Source organism: Rissa tridactyla, chromosome 2 (genome assembly GCF_028500815.1).
Source record: "Rissa tridactyla isolate bRisTri1 chromosome 2, bRisTri1.patW.cur.20221130, whole genome shotgun sequence".
Classification (NCBI taxonomy): Eukaryota; Metazoa; Chordata; class Aves; order Charadriiformes; family Laridae; genus Rissa; species Rissa tridactyla.
In genome coordinates, this window is record NC_071467.1 from 104,148,504 (window position 1) to 104,165,869 (window position 17,366).

The following is a 17,366-nucleotide window of genomic DNA, read 5'->3' on the forward strand; positions in this document are numbered from 1 at the left end:
TTCTGAGGCTGCTCTAATGAAAGAGAGGAACAAGCCAGAAAGTTTCACAAGGATGCAGGCATTTTGCTTGAACATCAACTGTCGTCAGAAATTTCTTATCTAGCATTCTGAACAATGCTGAAAGATACTCCTGTATTTTTCATAGTTTCCTCCAGAGTCAGAACTGGAAGAGGAGGAAGATGAGTCAAGAGATGGACTCCTGTATCATGTGATATTTTGCTTGTCTAGCTTGGGGAAGGAAAAAAAAGAAGGTATCATTGAGATACACAATGCAGTGAATTCAACTGTCTTCAAAAAACTGGTTTATGAAATAGAACTGAAAGCATCTTTTCCTCTACGAAAGTTAAAAGTGGAGAGGGGAAAATTAAAAAAAAAAATAAAAACAATCATGCAACAGGTTTTAGTATGTCAAGAAAAGGTAATGCAAACATTGTCTCTAGAAATGATCATGCAATCATTTCTAAAAATGGTTGCAAAAAGTGGCAAAGCATGAAATATATAGTTGAGAGGACAACTTCATGCAGAATGGGTTTGTACAGTACATACCCAGATAGGATCTCTTTGGAGGTGCTTTGATTTCTTCATCCTTACTATCTGCAGCTACATAAAAAACAGTTGAGGGGAAAAAAAAAAAAAGGAAGGAAAGACAGAGAGACTTGTATGATTAAATGCAGCAGTGTGTCTTTTAGTTACAGTTTAGTCAGTTAGTACATTTTGCTTATAAAAAATGATAACAGCCAAAACAAAACATGCCAGAAATTTTAGTCTCCATGCTTTCTATAAGGCTCCCACCCCGTGATGGTAACATAGGGTCAATCAGTACAAAGTCCCAGAACAGTGTCAATGCACAACACCACAGCAATGTACCTAGAGGGAGAAAATGAACACTTAAAAACCAGTGAAACAGACAGCTTAACTCATACTTTACATACTTTTCATGATTAGAGAAAACAAACTGTTACCTCAGCAACACCGACTGTGTAGATAAATATGTATAATCAGCTAAGACAATACAGTTGCCTTGCCTCCTGTGGAAAATGCTGTTCTGAAATAGTTTCAAAAAGCCTGAGCTTAAGGCCAGTTGTATCAAAGACAGAGCAGACCCTATCTGCAACCATTCTGCATGCTAAATTTTTTCACTCTAGCCTTCCTCTGCCAGTTGAAAACCATGTATTACGCAAGAGTGCTTTCCAGTGCCAAAAGCAGAGATCTACAAGGGATCAGAGTGCTATAATAAGATACAAGTTATAAAGCAGGTTAAGACAACCAGCACTTGGAAGGAAAACAAAACTGGATGAATGACCAGAGGAAATCCTCTTCATGTAACAACACAAGAGCCCATGTTCTACTTAAGGAGTCTGGGCTTTACTATAAGAAGAGGCGTCTGAGTGCCCCTTTTTAACAAACGCTGTCCCCTGGTTTTCAGTATAGTTCATACATTCAGGGTGCTCAAAATCTGTCACAATGCCTTGGGCATAACTGAAATTCAGTATTTGTTGGAGAAAGGTGGAAGGCTTATTTGGGGAAAGAAAAAGAGAATTCTTCATAGAGTGTCTGTCTCTCCAAGAATACGAAGAGACTCAACTGGCCTGCCAACATTTTCAAGAGTGACCAGATGTTTTACCTGTCTGTACCTGTGAGCACCTTGCTTCAGCTTCCTGAAAAGGTCCTGGTTCCTGAGTCAAGACACAGCACATGCGCACAGTTTGCTTTTCAGTGTTTACTCTCTAGCATGGTAGCACTATCATGCCCCAGAAATACTACTTTGCATTGATCAAAACCAACTGTAACAAAAGAAACTACCACTGAACTTTGAGCCTTTCCATGCTGAGCTAACAACATAGCCTACATATGGCTGCACAGACACCAACTTAAAAGTGGGCAATGACTAAGAAGAGCTATTGTTACCGCAACAATGGTACCAGGAGATCTGCAAGTAAAGCAGTCAAGATGCAATTAAAGTGGTGTTGAATAAAGGATAAAAGATGACGAGGTATTGTTCATGCCTGCTGATTTCATCTGAAGACTCCTTCACATAGCTTTCAAAGTATTCACATGCAGGAGAGAGAACTGTCCTATTGTCGGAGATTATTTTAAAATAAAGTAGGGGTTTTTCTGTTGTTTTCTTGTTTTGTATGTTTGTTGGGCTTTTTTCCCCAATTCAGTCAAGTTAAAAACAGGCTATATAGTCTAAGTGTAAAATATAATAAAACAGTTGGGTATCTTAAGAGGACTTACTCCGTTTTCAATCAGTACATGTAACTGAAGGATAAAGTTTATTTATCCAGAACAAAAAGGCAGCAGCAGCACAAGATGGGCTCCACCACTTTCAACTTACTTTCACTTTGCAAGGCTAAGAGGGAGGGAGGGGGCGAAATTCCATAACCGAGAAATAACTGAGAGAAAAAATAAAAGATTACAAGAGTTTTCCTAATAAGTTCTCCATATAGAGCCTACAAGAAATAATCAAATATTACTGGAAAGAGTCCAGGAAGACTGTAATTTTCATGCTATGATAGTTATCTTATAAATGAAAGTACAAGCGTTTCAACTGCATGACTTTATGTCTATGTTCTGAATTGCTATTGATATGTATCTTAACCCAGTAACACCACAGAACAGGCTAGAGAATATGAAACAAGCGTGTCAGGATTGGGAAATACTGTTCCTTAATGCTTCAAGAAATTATCAGAAACGTTCTGAACTAGTTACTACTTAAGCGACCTCATCAACAAGGGAAAAAAGGGAAAAAACAAGGAAAAAAACAAGGGAAAAAGGGGCAACTTCCACACAATTCAACACACACTAGTAAATATATATTAATGTGACGGAGGGGGAAATACTGCATTTAATAGTAATACAAGAAAACAGCAAACTCCCTTCCCCTGAAATAGTCCAGTCTAATCACTTCCTAAATATTTTGGATTATTTCGCAGAAACATTCAGAGGGAAGACAGCGAAGAAGAATGTTTAAATTGAAGACCTGCCATAGGAGAAATAATAAATCATATTATCATACAGAAATTGTGCACCTCCCCCTCAGGATTCTAAGAGGAGTCAAAAACACTGACTTCAAAACTACCTTCTCACTGCCCCAGTAAACTATGAGGAAAGAAAGTAAGTACACAGATTTATCAGATTGCCAAGATCACCATAAAATTTAAGAGATAAGATTAGGAGTAGGGTTAGAAACATGAATCTCACTCCTACTCCTATTGTGCTTGAAATACAAACCTTTCTGCCACTTTTGAAAGTAGCGTTGTGTGCATTTGTATGTTTATTCTGAGCCATTGCATTATAGTTTGCCTTACTAAAAAAATCAATCATAGCTAAGAAAAATATTTTAGCTGTTCTCAAAGTTTGTGGGAGGATGCAAGCCCACTGTGAAAACAAATAATTAAGTAGGCAAAATCAGTCTCTCTAGCTAATTAAACACATGAGCTGAGTTTCAGGGAAAAGGATCAAATGACACAATGCAACCTTGAGGAGTTTCCATTACTGGTAAGGGAAAGGCTGATTATCCTTTAGGAGACTGTATGTCTTCCAGGGAGAGTTGTTTAAAGAGGGATATATACTAAACTGAATAGCCTCCCTTTTTGTACAAAGGTTACCACAGGAGCCTACAAGAGTGTATGTGTAAATGTGTATGACGATAATTTCCCCTCAGAAAGGGCAAACAGAGAAACCTTTCTGCCAGTTCACAAACTGCTAGCTCACAGAGCAGAGGAGGGAGAAAGCACACGTGCCCCTCCCAAATGCTTCCTGGATTTTAACTGCTGCTAAATCTGGCTGAAAGTAGTTTTTAAGTCATTCATCCTGCCAGACTAACAACTCTTGTGAACACAGCAGCTTCTCTTTGGGAGCTGGAGTGCTCCTCTTCCACATGAATTCACTTACCTGAATAGTTTCACGCTACACTCCACAATGAATGGAAATGGAAGTAGCTTCCTTAGCCATTAGATAAATTACCCTACTGCACAGCCAGTACATGTTGCCTTCTAATGATGGCTGTGGATATCTGGAACTGAATCAGACCCTCAATTATTAGCGAGTGAGGGAAGAGAACAGATGGAGAGAATAAATTATATATCCATATTGGCAAAACAACTGACAAAAAGCTGACAGCATCTATTCTGTTCTTGTTGGTAATAAGCTGTAACATAAAATGTTGTAAGTCAAAGTCAACACAGAGAAAGACAAAAACTACCCCTCTCACATTTCTTATCTGGGAAAAAAATCAGGGACCTTCCAAAAAGCTTCAACATTTCATTAAATAAAGAACAGTACTCTGGCCCTGACTGAAATTATCAATGCCTAAAAATTAACAAATATCCAAAATAAAAGAATACGTGAAAATTCCCATAAATCCCAACTAATCCCACACTAAAGCCCAAAGAAATGGTGTACAAAAAGACATAATTTGGCAACTGTGATATGACAGCACTTCCTATTTGACAGCCAATAACTCAGTAAGTAGAAAATAAACTATGTACAGAAACAAGTGTTTGCAATTGCAAAATAAAATTTCAGATAATAGTGTATGATCATACCTAAGAACTTAGTAGAAAGCACAGCTGAAGAAAATAACTTCTTACTCTGGCCAATATCTTAAAAAAAAAAAATCCAGGCTAGCACAATGGCATAACAGCCAGCTCTATATTTGGGGCATGGCGTGAAATACTGAAGAGAACTCTGATTTCTAGACTGAACCAAGACCCATCTGAAATAAAATTACAGCTTTACATATTTATCTTGAAAAAAACAGTTTCAAAAAAGAAGTCCAGGAAGCGCTACACTGAATTATGAAGAAAGGAGACTGAAGTGCAATTCAGACAGAACTTTTGACCAAAATACAGTGCACCATGCTTTCAAAAAGATTCATTCTGCAAAAACCAGTTCCTGTCACTAACCTGCAAAAGAGCGGCGTTTTATGTTTAGCTCGTTGGACACACGTACTTCAGTGCACAGTTTCAGCATCAGTAACATAGTAATGATCATGATAATGCTTTGCCACAAAAGAGGGGATTCAAAACGCCTTCCAAACCTAAAAAAAAAAAAAGAAAGGAAAATATATAAAACATCTCAAAGATGACAAGTGTTGTACTCGGTTACTTTCATTCTTTGATCCTATCTAAGCATCTGAAAAAGAAAATTCTAACAGTAACAGGTATGAAAGGCTGAAGAAGAGAAAGTCACCAGTCAAATCTAGATGCACATACAGTAGCAGAGTCACAATCCCTTTGCAGGAGTATTTAAGAACTTTATTACAACATCCCTGTGGACTGATCCTAGAAATTCTGAAATGAGAAGCTTAAGTCTTTGCTTCCAAAGCCAGCACAAAACCTATTATTTTGAAAGGAGCAGCAGATTCATTCAGTGGTCAACACACTACAGAGGGACCAGAGAGTTATGCTGCATTAATACCAGTTATGTGTCCTCTTCACATACACACTCCATAGATTTCACAAGGACTTCCGTGCAAAACCTACCTCACTCAATTTTTTTTTTTTAAAGTGAAGTCATGAAAACAATATCACTTACCCTGTAAAGAAACAAATACCCACAGCTATTAGCTTGCTAGGTTAATATAGTAACTTCCTACTTCCCAGGATGGGGGGGGCAGGGTGGTGGTGAGGGTGGTGGTGTAGTATTATGCTTTGTCTGCCTCTAGACATTTGAGTGGAAAGACCAGGTCTGCAGAACACACCAAATCATTAATTTGTGTCTAATTTGGACCAAGGTTGGGGGAAGTAAGAACGTCCAAAAGACGCAGGAACTGAATGTACATAATTTGTCCTCTCCTGCTGTCTCCCCTCCTCCCTGTTTAATTCCTGCTTGCTCTTCTACAAGCAAGATGATGCTTGGTGGGGACTACTTCCTGCACGTAACACAGAGATGAACTTGGATTGTGGCCAACCTTGACTGAAAAGCTTACTCTTATGTGATTGCACAAGGTTCTGCCACAGGAAAATGAGACCCTTCAGTGAAGACCAGTGATGCTCCAAGCTCCTCTTCCTGCATTACTTGATGAAAGCTCAGCAACCCTTACCAGACACACTCAGTAAGTGCATTAGGGGTAAAGGGTGGAAGCTTTTCATGCAGCCCTCAAAGTACATTAGACTTACAATAGGAAGGCTGCACGCACATCACCACGAGCTGCTTCTCTGTGCTGAGTTCTGCCAGGTTTTATGTCTTGAAGACAGAGATGCTGAGGAAGGGAATTGGTGAAAACACATTGCTATGCCCCCCAACTTCTTCAGCCTGCACCGTAAGGCACACAGGCTTTCTAAATTTCCTCACAGCACAGTTACTAACGCCATTCTCTGAGCACTCCATCATGCCTCACAAGCACAGCAACCACTGCCCTGTTCTTGATAGTTCCTGCTTTGTAAGCACCCCGGCAAAATAGAGTTTCTTATGCTTGGGCTACTTCCATATCAGAGCTCCGTGTTCTTAACAAACAACTAGGTTCGCCATCACGCTCTCTCACACAATACTGCATTTCTACTGTAGTCATTTCACCACAGAGATATTTTTTTGTTACGAGTCAATAAGGCACAGGAGAGAGACTAGAAAGTCCTTGACTAGCTTCCTTGGAAATCTTCCTGTGCAGAACAGCCAAGCAGCCCACACTAATTAAAACGGCCAAGCATTTCCTGCCTAATGGCGTACAGCTAAGGAAAAGTACAACAATGCCTTGAGCCTCCACACCACTGCCAAAGACACCACCAGTAGCAACTGGAAGAAGAGCAGCTGCATGTACCTTAGTTCCTCACTTCTTTCTACCATCAATGGATTTGCAGTGGGCCACATGAGAGCCATTATCATAACAAATTTGGAGGATGCTATGAAGAAGGAAATAAAGAACAAAACCGATGCATGTAATCACAGGCAGAATACTCTCTGGATAAAGCTTTCACTGCACTAGGGAAAAATGTAGGGGAGAAGAACAAAAGTCTGGCCCAGCCTATGCCCCACGCCCGTGATCACAAAGCTCATTCAGCCTGCGTTGCTGACTTTGGCCAAGATCCCCTGAACTACTGGAGTTCATTACAGTTATATTTCTCTCTTACTCGGGGAATGAGGAAAAAAAAAAAAAGGGAAAGACTTACTTAGAATTAGAGAGCAGTTAAAGCTGTTTACATCACGCTTATAAAAACCACCTCCAATTAGAAATATATCTGCATGTAAAAATATAGCAAGGTATTTAAGAGGGACTGAGCTAGCAGAACAATAAACTAGAAGCTATTATGATGGTAAATCCAGCGCAGGTTGCTGCAAGGTTAGTTTCTCCCTGCTGATGAGATTATTGGCCATTCACTAATGGGTGCCTCACAGAAGTATTGCTTGCGGTATAAACATCCACCCACTACAAACACGCATAAGCATGGCCACCTGCTGTCTGATCATAACAATCTGCCATCACCACAGCCTCCATGGAAATGAGACTGGAAGTATTGCTGCAGATCCTCTACCACTTAAAAATTGGAAAAAAAAAGTAAAATAAAACTCACAACACACGGGAGAGGTAAACTGGAAATTTAAAAATTCTTATAGGGACTTCAAACAATGCACACCACCTGTGGAGATTATTTTTTTTTTTCCCCACAACCCTTCAGCCAAAGACAAAGGTTACACAACAAAACGTACTCACGTGAAATACATCTCCCCAAACTGAATCTTGCAGGCAACACAACGCTCTAAGGTAGGTCACATCTACAGGAAATCAAACAGCTGCCACGGAGACCAACAGGCAGAGTAAACAGGGCATGGCCTACACCACACTACCAAGACAACATGACTGAAGGGGATAACAGCGTCAAGGACCGCTGTCGGGTCCTTGATGCTTTAAAAGTAAAGGAAGAACACTCATTTTGCTCAGGATCATGGAAACAAATACCTCTCCAAGCTGTCTACTCTACTTCGCATTGATATTAGGGCCTGCCAAAGCAACGCTAATCCAATTTAAGACTCCTCAAGCCAGCTTGAGCCAGAAGCACTGCAAGATGCCAGCCCTGCAGGGAGAGCACACTGTTCTGCATTCTGGTTACTTTCGGCCTCAAAGAGGCGATTCCTACCTTTGCCAGAGCAGGAGCCGGGAGGGGAGGAACATTAAAGTAGATTATGAAAGAAAGATGAAGAGCTTTAGGATACTAGACCGGGCTCACAGAAAAGAACAACTTTGAAGTCCTGGGGATGAGGGCGTCACCATCATTTATTATACATTTTCACCCACAACTGCAATGTTATGTGACAAAGTGAACAACCACGACTTTTGCAGTACTCAGGGAACTCAGACTTCACGTGTCAGACTACAGAGATAAGGAGTTTTTCCACTGTTTACCTAATACTGTAAGAACAAAGGGTGGGGGGTGTTACATTTTATTAGTATCTCAACAACCTTAAAACAATTAATGCATGTTCAGGGTGATGAAGGCAAGAGAAGTGAACATTCAAGCCAGAGCAGAGACTAACTAGTCATGGAAAAAAACTAGGTAATCGGTACAACTCAATCCTGTTGCAATAATCCTGCTATTCCAGTCCCAGGCCTACTCAAAAAAGCAAATGCCGATTGCACAAAAGAAGCCCAATCTCAACCAAACACAAAAGGTTTGCTTATCACCTTTCCTAAGATGTATCTGAAAAGAAACTGCCCGCCGTTGGTACAACCAGATGACTGTCACCCCAACCCACTGCAAGAGTGGAAACCACCAAAGCTACTACGGGCCTCAGCATTCTGGGTCAACTTTTCCAGCTCTTTGGGAAGCTACGGATTCTAGGCAACATGGACAGCATGCGAGATACTGCACACAGCACCAGGGCCATAACAGCGCTGTGTAGCAGCATGGCAGCTGTCCTGAAAGACAGCCCGTACAAGTACAGAACGCCAGCAGAAAGAACAGGAAACAGTCTGGCTTTACAACAGGATCTCTTGGTATGAGTTTCTCCTTGACACGTAAACTTCTAGGACTTTATGCAGCACCCAAAACATGTTTCTCACTTGAGCATACAAAATCCTACTTTACCTTTACAAAAGAGCAGCACATTTTATCCTTGCTCTCTGGCATGCATAAAAAGGAGGAGGAATTGCATAACACTTTTGCTCTCAATATCTGAGCAAGATTCTACTAGCAGGCCATATGTACCTTTCAAAGTTGTAGTCACTCTGTCAGCTTGGTTTATACCATCATCCCACCTTCCCCACATGGCAAAAGCTGGCAAGATTCATTTTAGTAACAGAAGTCTTAAAAGCAAAAAGTTTCTCCTTCCCACAGGAAGTCCTACAAACAGATGCCACTGGCCCACTATCTGAAGCCAAAGCTGTCTGTCCCAGATAGCAGGGACCTGCAGCACTGCAGGTGTTACAGCAAAATAAATAAATATGTAGGAATCTACCCCAGACAACAGCAAGTCCAAATTACCTCCAGCTGCATACTTGTCTCAGTAAACCTGTACTCACAACAGGGAGCTTATTCCACTGACTCTGCCACAGAGAGCTCCCAGTTCTACTGACTTTACAGTTTTCAGAAGGTGAACGGATGTGGAATGGGTAGAGGATTACCTTTGCTCAAAACACTCCGTAGTTTTCATCTTTTCCCTGACTGTCAGAACTTGCTTCCACAGTTTGTCTTAAGGCCACTGTTTTGTGATAACAGCTCCGAAATTGGACAGTTTTATTTCCTGTTGTTTGGATTTCTATGGTGTTGCTATATGAGGCCTAGGCCAATGGCCCACAGAATTACATCTCAACACTTTTGGAAAGAATATTGTCTTCCTGGAAAATATACAAACCATATTACACTACTACATAAAACATTTTATGGGCTGCAAAACTGAAAAAAGGCCAAAAACATCTGAGAATAGCAGGAAGCATAATTACTTCTGGCTGAACTTACTCAAGATACAAACAAAAATGCCTACTGCTGACTTCTAAGAAATCTGCAGTTCCCTTTCCTCTATTTATTCTGATTTTAATATTAAAAGAAACCACAATTTATCTCATCATAAGCTCTGTTTCAAAAAAAAAAAAAAAAAAAGAAGGGGGGGAAGAGAGAGGGAACTCACAAGCTTTTCTGCATCCTCCACCCCCAACTGATTACACAACTCTCTCACCCGCCTTCTTGTTCCTCTTCTTGATCATGACAATGCAAAGCTAGTCAGCTGGCAGACTGCAGGCCACACGAACCAAGACCAACCAAGTTGGTCACAACTAAGATCAAGTGCCATGGTGTGCTCTGAAGCTGGCCCACAACTTCAAAACAGCCTAGGACAGCTTAACCAGATGATTAACCACCTCTAAACTCAAGCATCAGTAAGACACAGGGTATCCCTTGGATATTTTACAACCAGTCTTGAACAAGAAATCAGAGCTAACTCTAGCAAGTACAATAAGACATTAGCTAACAAAAATGGTAATGAAGTGTTTTACTGAAAATGCAGAGGGAAAAAAAACCTATCAGATATTTTGGAGGATGCCATACATCTTCATATGTACCAGAATTACAAAGGTGTTCAGTTTTGCACTGCCCCTTCCTCTTCATCCCCAGCATAGACCTTCTTCTGGCTGACCAGTCCAGAAGTTGAACTGAGTGGAGAGTGAGAAACAATGACCTATGGGGTCTGGAGAAGGCAGACAGGAGAAGCAGCACTGACACTAGCAGAAGGACTAGAACAAAGGAGCAGGAGATACCAATCATAAATCATGACCAGCAGCTACCATGGCACCCCAAAATAAGCACTGCTTTCAAGTGTTATAAAAAATTATAACAATAGAATATTACTAAAAATAAAGCTAACTTGATATCAACTCTAGTCACAGCACGGAACCTACTTTTCACACTGGTAAACGAAGACCCCATTGTGTGATGCTGTAAGCACAGACTGTCTACTTTTCAAATTATTTTTTTTTCAGAATCCTCTTCAAAAGGGCCAAAGACTTCACATACAGTCAACACACTGAACCACAAGTTTGCACTGTTGAACTTCTACTTTCTTTTTCCCAAACAAAAGCCATGTGTGCGTAAACAAAGCAAATGGAATCATGCCTATTGCTACCCATCTGCAGTTTTCATTATTGCAGACGCATCCTCTCCCACTGCTTTTCCACAAAGTTCTGGCACGTAACTCATTGTTGGAAAAAAACAAGGCCAAACACAGATAAGTGAAAGCAGAAACATCTCTTTAAAGATGACATTTTGAGACATTGTGAAACAGAGAAGCATGAAAAAATTACTTAATGGATAATGTGTTACTGTCATCACTAGCAAACAGAAGTTCTTTGAGCACGCTCTGAAACTAAGGGATTAGGTGGAAGACAAGGAAGAGAGACATTGCACTGAGTCCCCTTGACTTTAAAAGATGGCTTACCGTTGGACAGAGTCTAGTTGAAAGAAGAGAAATTGTGAAAACAGGTAACTGGAAACAGGTTTGTTATCCTTGATCTCAGCAGTACTTTGTTCACTGGCAACTGTCAAAGGGCAATACAACAGCTGCAACTCTATTGACACACAAAATGTGCCAAGAAGGTTAGGAAGCAAATACTCTATTTGAAGGGGATACGAAAGGTCAAACTTCACCCACTGCAAAACCAGACATTAAAAAAAAACCAAAAAACCACCACCAAAACAAAAAAACCCCCACACCTCTGAGAGAACAAAGTACAGTTCTATGAACACGTGAAATCTGCCAATTCCAATCACAAATTGGAAATGAGGAAATTGCCCCCACAGCTGAGGTGAACAAAGTATAGCAGAACCATAGGGGAAAGGTGGGACTGGGTCTGTTACGAGTGACAAAGAAAGACCAGCACTGCTCAGGAGTGAAAACAAAGAGGAAACATGGCATAAAAGGCAGGAACTGTCTGTTCCTGTTGTCTATGCATCTGAAATTCCACTCTCTGAGCCTCAAATTCAAGAATATATGAAATTGAAGGAAAATCTGGAAGTAACAACAGAAACAAATTACAGAAATGTCTTTGAAGTTAAAAACAAAACAAACAAAAACAAAAAACTATGAGCCATCCTAAGAAATAATTAAGGCCTGGAAAGCAACACTATTAGAACTTCAAAGTTTTTAAGGCCTACCACTTTAAGTACTTATTTTTGGATTAAGGTGGAGGGGAAGTCAGAAGGGATGAATCTGGCACAAATCATATGCTTAATAACCAGTGGTAATGAAGAGAAATTGAAAACAACTGAAGGCAGCAGCTATATGTCAGTAAAGTTCTCAGAAGAGAGACTTGGATTAAGGTCTGGGCTGGTTTGCTAAAGGGAAGGAGTCATCATCAACTGGTACTTTGAAAGTCAGACTGGGGAAAAATTATACACAAAACAAAATTACTTGTAGGAACAGTTCTGTTCTGGCACAAGAGTGGATCAAATTATTTAATAAATTTAAAACAAAACAAACAAAAATCTTTTAATTCCCTCCCATGAATATTACATACACATTAAAATAGCTCTGCTGTTTATGTCAAATTATCTAGAGTGCTGTGTCCCAGATAACACATCAGCCATAGGTGACATTAAACAACTAACGCAAAAATTGAATTCCCAATCAGCTTTATGGGTGCATTTTAAAAACGTACAGAGAAATCAGAGGCTCTTGCTCTGCTATCTTCCTTTAATCATCCATATGCACAAGGATAAAAGCCACCCTCATCTGCAGCTTTCATGACTTACTGGCGTTTATAATGAACTACCAGGGATGCCTAACCTTTATAAGTAGAGAAGTAAAATACTCTGTCAGCAAACACTGAATTATCATTATGCAAGTCATCATTTCCGTCTTTTAGTTCAATAGAACTAGAAAGATATGATTAATTATAAGTACAGACAGAAAGGTTTCTGCAGGCTCCCGCCTGCAATATTTCCCCATAGTGGAAAAGCGGCTGTCTCACAAGCCAGCAGCATGCCTTACATTCCCTCTGAAGCCAGACACACCTATGCACGTGTTGCATGAAGTCATTCCATGCCATCACCGAGCTCCAAGACGACCAGAGCCTACACAGAGCTAGTATGTGTCAAGGAGTGATACTATTATGTGGCTTAAATACTCACAGTAAAAAAAATTACATAATCTTATCAATATAACTGCATTCTCTCTCTTTTGAAGTATTGTCAAACCTTTTAACATTGGCATATATTACAACTTTTCATTACATATAGTATTTATTGTTTCGCAGATCTCTGAATTAGACATACTTAAAATCAACTAAAATTAAAGATCTTTCAATTCTTCTACAGTCCAAGTCTCATTTAACAGATGCACTGGCCTGAGTTACCTAGAAACTGCCAGCATGTCCATTCAGGTACAAATCATTTGTATGTTTTAACTACCTCCAGTGAAACAAAAAAATTAGACAATTTCTATTTCCCAAATTGCCAACTCAGATCTTTCACTTCTCCTCCCCCTGCCAATTCCTCTACTTCCTTTCTGCTCTCTGCATTCTCCAACAGCTGCTCCATACACTTCTCCCCAGGAAAACATACATCCAATGCAACAAGTAGCTCTGACCTAGTGATGACTCCTCAGTTTGACTCCCAGCTGTGGTCCCCGAAACAGGCCCCTCCTGTTTTCTGCACTCCAGCACAGCACATGCACATTGCATTTTGCTGTAGAAGAATCCAGGAAGCTCCTTATACTTAAAGAGTCAGAGGAGCTTTAAAAAGAAACTGGAAACCAACAAAAGCATGTAGCCCATTACCTGTCAGTTCTTTGTGGATTACAAAGCAGTATTTTGTAGTCAAAATATTCTTAGAATAACCGTTCTTAGTTGCAGTAATTTCCCAGACTATTTCATCTTTGGTTTCTCAAGTACAGTCCCAGTGTTGTAGCATCCATATTATAAGAGGAATGAGGAATATAAGTTAATAAAATTCATTCATGGAAATCATGCCCTAATAACATTTTCTTTGTCCAGCAGCACAAGATGTAAATACGGAAACAAACTTGCTTTTAAATATTGGAAGTAGTGTTCAAAACAAAAAGAATTTGCTTTGAAAGACAGCCCACCTTATGCCTGCATATCAAAGATGTAGTTGTGCACAACTAGAAATGAACCCCCTCTGAAGCCAGCTGGCATCCCAGGAAAATGCAAGAACATATGGCAAGTGTCCCAATGACATCAATACCAACTAGATGCTAGAATAAGCGTGCAGGACCCGGGCCTTCACTCTGAGAACAGAGCTAGAGGGGCAAGGGAAATGTAAAATACAGTCAGCAAGAAAAAAAAATCTGACTTAGAATAAACCTCTTTTCTTTACAAACAAATTAAAAAGTTACATCTTGGAACATCAGAGGACTGATAATCAGATCTGGCAAGCGTAACAGACTGTTCCTGAGCCCAGTACATTTTACTCAATCCATATTCACCCACTTAGGGGAAGACAGTATTTTCATCTTCGGGGGAACTACATAAAACACGTTATTTCCTCAAGTATTCCAAATCAAAGCTTTACAAATCAAAGCTAGCAAGAAAGAGCCTTTAGAACTGGGCAGACACACACACAGAAAACCAACTTACCAAAAAAGTATCCTCAAAATGTTTGCGACCAGTAACACCAGGCAGACGTAGGTGGAGAAGCCCTCTGCGTTCTGTGTCCGCCGGATGTCCCTGTACTGGGGGATGTAGGGCACCACGCCGCCGAACACCATGGCCCCCGCGGCGCCCCACGACACCAGCTGGTGCATTGGGACCAGCAGCCACTCCAGGCCACCCGCCTCCATGTCGAGGTGCCGCGGGGAGGCTGCCCCGGGGGCAGTCACCGTGAGGGATCGCCTTCCGCTGCGGTTCTGCGGCGGAGCTGGGCTTCAGCCACGCACGGGCTCCTGGATGGGATGCGGCACCATGACTGCGCCCTCTCTCGCAGGGCCGGGACCTGGGAAGCGGGACGGGACGTGAGCCTGCCTCCGCCCCGAGCTGCTCCGGCCGCTCCCAGCCGCCTGCCGGGCACTAGTGAACCTCCACCGGGCCGCCCCCGCTCCGCCGCCCCATCCCGGCGCGACGCTCCCGCCCTCACACCGGCTCCCTCACAGGGGGAACCCCGGCCCTGGCACGGCCCAGGGGCGGCGGCTGAGACCTCTCGCCAGGGGCCGGGGGCGCCAGGCTGAGGTGTGGTAGGCAGGAAGAGCACGGACACCGGCACCCCCGCCCGCCCCCGCGGCTGCCGGGTCGTTTCTCTGAGAGGGCCTCCCTCACCCGCCCGCGTCTGGCCCGCCGCCGGTTCCCCGCCGCGCCGCGCTCCCCTGGAGCCACCGCAACACGCCCGCCCACCTCCCCACCTGCGCCCCGAGCTCCGCCCGCCGCCATGCCCCTCCGCCCGCCGCTGCTCCGCAAACTCGGGACGCGGGCCGGCAGCAGCGGCGGGCCCCGGGCTATCCGTGACGCCACCGATGACCAGCTGCGCCTCCGCCAATGAGCGGCAGGGCCGCCCCGACGATTGCGCGCGCGCGGTCTTGCGGCGGCAACTGGAGGGGGAGGCGGCGGTGGCGGCGGCGGGGCTACCGGAGGCGGCCCGTTGCTGCGGCGGGCCCCGCGGACCGGGCCCCGCGGACCGGGCCCCGCCGCTCCCCGGGCCACGGCCGCCGGAGGGGTGCGGCTTCCTGGGCACGCGGAGGGAGGGCGAGGCGGATGGAGGGCGGCGGTGCTCGGCGCCCCCGGAGAAGAGGCGGCGGCGGGAGTACCCGCGGCTCCTTCCCTCTCCGCTGGCTGCTCTTAGGCGCTCTCGCACCCCTCTCTGGGACTTCGGCCTAAGAGTTGCGGGAAACTCCCACCACGCTCCGCGAAGACGATGTTTCAGTGGCTCTCAGAATCGCAGTTCCTCCTTCGCTATATGCAACGCGACTGTAATCGGCACATCTTCCTTACCTGAGAGAGAAGGGTTTTTTCCCCCCAGTGGTATTCATAAAAGGTGGCAGGGGGAGGGAAAACATGCATCTTCTACCCAAAGGGATGAGCAAGGCTTTTCAGCTCTTCACAGCGGGCCAGCAGAGAGGTACAAGTGCTGCTCACGGGTGCTACAAGAAGCACGATAGCATGGACACTGCATCCTCTGACGGCTGCCTCAGGTGGCAGCAAACTTCAGATAACACTAAAAAGGATGGTTCACCCCTCTAACCATACCAAACGGCTGCACAACTGTCTTCGAAGCTTGTGCTGTGGGCTCCCCATAATACATTCATAAACAGGTTGCCTCCTTCCTTGTATGTGCTCCTACAGCTCATCCAAGAGGTGAGGAAGGAGATGGGATTTCCTGCAACTGAATGATGTATTATTTTGTGTTGGACTTGTTGTGAGTCTTGAATGGAAAGGAGCTGAATCACAAAGACAAAGTTTGTTTCAGGGCTTCTGAAGCCTTTTGTTTACTTCCTGCATAGAAGCACCTTACTCAATTGCAACCATTTCTGCCACCTGGCAAGTTTCTGAAGCACACATACACAGGGGTGTGTTTTGCAGCACGTAAATCCGCGCATTACTGCAGAGTGTATTTTTCACAGACTGTTTTTAGGGTACCATCGCACAAACATCCAAAACTCTCCTACGTAGATGAGGTGAGCGGTGCTAACATCAGGGCTCACCTTTCCTACAGGGAAGTAGTAGCTCAGCTACTGGAACAAAGCTCTACTTCATTCCACGGACCTGAAAGTTTGGGTGTCAAAGTTAAAGATACATGGTGGAAGTATTTCATTCTGATTTTTGGATGAGGAGCCTGAAGTTCTTGATTTCAGAGCATCTGACTCATTCAGAGAGAGTATAACAATCAAATTATGTATAAACTGCATAATTTAAAGCATGTTTTATTATTTAATGGCTCATATTCCCTATATAACTTGCGTGTTGTTATAATCATGCAGTTTACCAACTTTCCAAACTTTTCTTGGCAGCCCTTGCTACATTATTTTTCCTTAATCGCAAATGTTTAAATAAGCCGTGGGCTGAAAATAAGAGTAGCCCAGATTAGGAAGCCAACTTTTGTTCATGTAAATACAAGTGTTTTGAGGAAACATTGAGAAATTATCTTGAGAAAGTAGGTATTTTGAAGTAATGGTTACCTACATAGAAGAAACTGCCCAGGCTGACACCAGTTCTCCAGGTTAGCTTCCAGAATAATTCCAGGACACTTTTAAGTCTGTGTGATAACAAATTCCATACAATATTAAGACTCTAAAATACCCAACTGGAAACAGACAACTGCCTTAACTTAGCTTGTTTACCCTTACTTGAAATTATAAGGGTAAAAATGCTGGATAACAGCATGTTGCTGTGTAAATGCAGTTCAGTTTTGGTCACTGACAAATCTAGTTGTTCAGGAGTTAATCCACTGATGTAAGCTAAACTGACTAGTGATGCCAGACACTGGGTGGGG

At 42.8% G+C, this 17,366-nt stretch overlaps 1 protein-coding gene across 4 annotated transcripts in view; it reads right to left on the minus strand.

Annotated features, from left to right (window-relative positions):
• Window positions 1-15,386, minus strand: part of SLC66A2 (solute carrier family 66 member 2) — a 74,848-nt gene extending 59,462 nt beyond the window's left edge. For 2 of the 4 annotated variants that reach the window (XM_054191419.1, XM_054191417.1), the window contains exons 1-4: window positions 15,283-15,386; window positions 14,525-14,879; window positions 4,911-5,044; window positions 547-600 (exon numbers count right to left, since the gene is read on the minus strand). In XM_054191419.1, coding sequence (XP_054047394.1) covers window positions 547-600; window positions 4,911-5,044; window positions 14,525-14,727 — 391 coding nt within the window. In that variant the 5' untranslated portion in view covers window positions 14,728-14,879; window positions 15,283-15,386. Of the gene's footprint in view, window positions 1-546; window positions 601-4,910; window positions 5,045-14,524; window positions 14,880-15,274 lie in introns of all 4 variants that reach the window. The other 2 variants (XM_054191416.1, XM_054191418.1) reach the window with 2 other exon arrangements.
• Window positions 15,387-17,366: the final 1,980 nt, after the last annotated feature.